Genomic DNA, 5,385 nt, shown 5'->3' on the forward strand with positions numbered 1-5,385 from the left:
TGACCAAGGGAATTTCCTCTTTTTAGCATACTTAGTACTGTAACCATCATTGTATGAAAATACATCTAGTGTTTATACGAGTGAATTATAATATATATGATAAAAATATCACTTATCAAATGTCTTAGAATGTGGATGAACATGTGCAGTTAAATCATGTGAGTTGAGACCAAAATAGACTTAAATGTCTTAGTCAAAATCAGTTGTCTCCTAACTCGAGCTTGCTACAAAGTGAGATGGCTGAAGTGAGAAGTAAGGTGTAATATGGTTAAAGGAATTGAAATGTTCAAGTTGCTCAATATTTTTGTTTGGAGTCACTTGAGCACCTCCAAAGAGCAAAGACTTTTTCTACCTATGTTCAGTAGTTTTTCATACAAGATTAACTTTTAACAGCAGTACTGGTTGTTCTATGTTATTCTAACCATGGTAAGCATTTGAATAAACCTCTATAATATGCATTTCTAGAACTGATTAGTATTTTTTTACTTAAGTATTGAGTCAATGATTTTTTTGTTACACGACATGAATGAGATAAAAATATAGACAATAAATTTGATATGCATGTATCAAATAATAATTAACGAAATATATAACAATAAAAATTACACATTATTTATAATTGTAATTGGCTGTGTTTAAGTTTGAACCATGTACAATATAGAGGCCAAAGAAGATTCTTAGCCATGCAATCAAGGTGAGACAAGAACTAAACAAGATATAAACTAATTTTTATGTAAAATTTAGGGTAAGCACCATTTTGCAATAGGCAAACATAGCTTATTATAAATAAAATGTATAATACATATACTGAATGACTTGGTAAATTGAGGTAAAGCACTATAATTTTTTTTTATTGTCAGGAAAAGTTTTGAAAGTCTTACATGGACAGGTGTAGTAAGTGAAGACAAACTGCTTAACTATCTAGCAAGCTAGCTAAGCCTATAACAATTATGATGATTCAAAGTTACCAATTTAGTTATTATTTTAGTAGTAGACTATTTTAGTGTAATTAAAAAAAAGATTGCCCTTTATGAAAAGACTCAACTAAATGATCATCAAGTTTTTGGTTTTTAACCTATTTTAATGATAGCTATTAATTGATATTCTAAATCATTTATTAAGCTGGTTCTCAGTTTAGCTGATTCAACCGATGGGTTTGATATCAACAACAACAATATTTGCTTATAATGGTTTGATGGTTTATCATTATATTTGTTGATTGAGATAACTTCTTAATTCTCCAAGCTATAGTTGCCTTGATGGCCTTTCTTTCTGACTTCAAAATATACCTCCTTAGAAAATTAAATGTCTTATTGTAGTTTTAATGCTTGATGTGAGAATTTCAAAATTAAGCGTGTTTATCATTCAACTTTGTTCAATTTTCATGTAAAACGTAATAACTTAAATAATGTGATTTGATTTGATTCAATTTGAAAGTAATATAAAAAACAAATTAAACAAGTTGGTTTGAATATTTTTTAATACTTATTTTTTTTTAAAAAAAATATTTCTTTCTATATAAGTTTTATTTTAACTTTTTTAGATCAAATAGTGACTCAATAAGGTAAAAGATATTAGTGGATTGAATTTGCTGAGAAAACTAAAATATTAATCGAACAAGTGAACTTGTAAAAGAATGATAAATTTGTTAATAAAGAATGCTCAATTAAGAAAAGAGTATAAAAGTTTAAAGTAAATAAGAATATTACATTTATGCAAAATAATGATAAGATTAAACAAAAGATATTAGATTTTAGATAGAGATATAACAAAAGAATTAACATAAGTACAGTATATATATATATCTTTCGGTTTGGTTTTATTTTAAAAATAGAAATTAAAAATCGAATAGCAATATCAACAGGTGAAAAGCACATAATATAGCCTCAAATATTTCAGTCAAGATGCAGCTGGAGATGCAACCCTTGGCGTGAAGGTGCAAGGAGTGTTCAGGAAAGTTTCACTCTCAAGAGTGAGTACTCATAATTAATAGACAGTAGTTGATACTTTGTAATGGGAATGCAAATGATGGGTAACCAATGCTACTAAGGGTATATTTGAAAACAACTTAATTATGCTCGTCATTCAAAAATTTCTTTTCAAATTATGACATGTCAAAAATTTAATCATAAAATTCATTGAAATGAGTAAAAAACAACATATTTTTTAAACAGCTGTACCCATAAGTTAACTGAAATAAACCCAAAAGAGCTTACGAAAGTTTAGAGCAATTTTCATAAGTTGTTTGTAAGTTCTTTCAAACAGGACCTAAATTCCTCAGCACATTGTCCTTAAAATTCGAAGTTCGATTTAGTATCAAAATAGAAAAGATAGAAGCAAGGCCAGCTGATTGCAAATGCTTAGATTACATAACATTCTTACGATTGATCAAATTTCTGCAGGAACCTGGTAAGTGAGGCAAATCTTTGAGAAAGTCGATGAGAAATTTCTCGAAGAAGTTTTCCGCAGTTATGCATATAAAGGAATCAAAGTGAAAACTATCTTTTTATAACCATTTTTTCTGACAATATCATAACATTAGGAAACTTTCTAATATTTTGCCAATGCTGCTAAATTCCTCAGCACATTGGTCTTCAATATCTTCATTAAAGAAACAACAAAGCAGTAAATTTACACTGGCTATCAACAATATTTGTGAAAGTGTGTGCTTGTTTTCCGGTGAGCATGAAGTTCGAACTTCCAAGCATATAAACGGAGAAGAAATGATTAGTTGCTTCCTGGTAAATGTATGTTAGGTTGTTTCCCAACATATTTCCAATCACACCCTAAACTTCCCTGCCTTTCCAGTTATTCTCACAAAATAATCTACATATCATAAAGATTACAAGTAATTGGCAAAAGTAAAATAAAAATGTAATAATGTAACCGCAACTCCACAAAACAGTATACATTAACAAGATATATTGACAAGTTTAAGGGTCCATATCCTAAAGTTGCAAGCCATTTTAACATAACTCATTTATTAAACATAGGTAATAGTAGAACAATTAAGTGCAATTTGACTCAATTTCAAATTAAATGAACATGGTCTTTTATCCCCTCAGTACACTCTAGCTCAAAGATAGTTTTAAGCATAGAAAAGTCTATCACAGGTTATTTTTGTTTAAATGGATGCAAAAAATCGCAGGGATGGAACAAGTTTCCCATAAGTGATAAACATACTTAGAACAAAAAGACAGCAATCAAGATAAAATTCATCAATACTTGATTATACAACCAATACCCTATAAATTCGATCAAATGTACCTCTACCCAAGAAAAATAAAACAGAAAGTGAAAATTTTTATTGAAACAGAAAAGTTGAAAGTAAGAACAATAGACTGCAAAAGCCTTAAAAGACTATATCACATTCTCACAATTGATCAAATCTGTGTATACATCTTGTAAATGAGGCAAATCTTTCTGAAAGTTGTTGACAAATTTCTTCAAAAACTTTTCCTCACTTAAGCATATGAAGGAACTGAAGTGCAAGTTATTCTCAAGCAGACCTTTAGATACCAAGATTTTAATTACTGAGAATCTAGGGATAATCCTCTTCTTCAAGTTGTAGGCCAGAATTGGAGGATATTCAGCAATATTTTCTGATGTCAAACCCATATCATTCACTAGAAAATTCATTTTTTCCGTAACTATCTTCTCTGACAAAGCCATAAAAGTGGGAAACTTTATAAATGCTCGAAGGGCCATTTCGCGGTCCCAGCCCCACCTCTCATAAACCTCAAATTTCGTCTCCCATCTCACTTTACTCAGATGTAAAAGCACTTGGAGACCCTGGACAAAAGATGTTTTCAAAGGATCGAACCCAATTTCCTCAACTATTTTTATAGCTTCCACAAATTTGGAATGCTTTGCATTGGACACGGAGGGAAAATGGACCACAAGGAGAGAAATGGAAGCTTGTGGCACACCACATTGCCTCAAAACCTCAATGTTTCGAACCAAATGATTCCTTGTTTCACAATATGTAAAACCAAATGGGTCGCTTCTCAAAACTCTAACAACTTCCTCATCATTGCGAACCACACTTCTAAGTAACTCGTAACGTGGGATGAGGCACTTTTCCAAACTTCTCCGCAAAATAAGGTAGTTACGGATTATAATCTTAGGCATGTCAGTGTTGGAAACTCCAACAGAATGAAAGAACTTGAGTTTAGGCAAAAGGGTATTATCGGCCTTTGCAGTAAGCACCTCTGGATATTTAGCCACAAGATTTGCAACATGGGTTTTGGAGAACCCATAGGCCTTGAGAAGATCAAGAACAGCATTTGGGCCATCTGGGTTTTTCAAATGCACCTTTATGGAGAGTTTCTTGGCCAATTCTGGGGACACCCCACATGAGTTTACGAGGTAAGACACAGTAAAGGTGTCACCTTTATGGTTGTTTATATCAGAGGTGAATGATCTGAAAAGATGAAGTGAAGCATTGTGTTTGTGTAGCAGAAGAGAACCCAATAGGATTTGGGTTCCCTTATTGTTGTAGTGTGTGAATGATGATGCATATGCAGTTGCAGTAAATCTTATAATCAGAAAATTAGGAACCATTTATTCGCTCACATACTCTACAGGTAGAAACGCAATTGACGAAGGTACCTTTCAAAAGCGTTGCCGATGAAGAGTATTGCTAAAAGTAACTACATTCACCTTTAGAGCATGACAGACACCTGGTTTTCGGAGAGTCCGTAGTTGTGGAGGAGAACACCATAGACGCCATTTGCTCTGCTTGTATTTTTCAGTTTAAACCCTCTTCAGCAGTTAGCCGGAAGAATCATGTAGAAAAGTAATTGGAAGGACACCTTTAAATTTGGGTTGAATAAGGTGTTATACCCAAAAATTTGGGCTTAATGATTAAAATAAAGCTTTTTTAAAAAATAATTATCAATTAAAACAAAATTAAAACTTATTCCCTTTCCAGGTTTTTTTTTTTTTTGCCACATCAGCATGTATTTCGTATACCAATCAGACAAAAATAATTTTTTTATTTTAAATTTAATCATTTCGCCTAAAATAGGGACAAAATACGTTATATGTTGACATTCGTCACTCAATTCGTATCTGTAATGTAGGACAAGTGTCTTAATACTATAAATTCGTCTCAATCTAAGACGAAAGTATAGGATTTGAACACGTGTTTGAATCTTATAATTTTGTCCACAAACAAGACGAAAAAGGGACTCATTTCACCTCCTGTCAGGACAAAAAGATGTCATTTCGCTTATATCTTAGACGAAAGCCTTTTTATCCCGCGGTCCTTCCGTCTTTGCTACACCCTTTTATCCAGCCAAAATTTCCTATATATAATGTTTGAAATCTGGGTCAAAATCAGCATGAAAGTTTGAAAGGTGGGTTGTGAAATTGAAAGGGATA

General features: G+C 32.0%; 1 protein-coding gene across 1 annotated transcript; it reads right to left on the reverse strand.

Moving 5' to 3' along the window:
• Nucleotides 1–3,360: 3,360 nt before the first annotated feature.
• LOC113856507 (transcription termination factor MTERF6, chloroplastic/mitochondrial-like) lies at nt 3,361–4,563 on the reverse strand. Its single transcript, XM_027488341.1, has one exon. The coding sequence runs from the start codon at nt 4,561–4,563 to the stop codon at nt 3,361–3,363; it is 1,203 nt and encodes a 400-aa protein (XP_027344142.1).
• Between the last annotated feature and the right edge of the window lie 822 nt (nt 4,564–5,385).

The sequence above is a fragment of the Abrus precatorius genome, unplaced genomic scaffold (assembly GCF_003935025.1).
Source record: "Abrus precatorius isolate BTA unplaced genomic scaffold, Abrus_2018 Scaffold11, whole genome shotgun sequence".
Classification (NCBI taxonomy): domain Eukaryota; kingdom Viridiplantae; phylum Streptophyta; class Magnoliopsida; order Fabales; family Fabaceae; genus Abrus; species Abrus precatorius.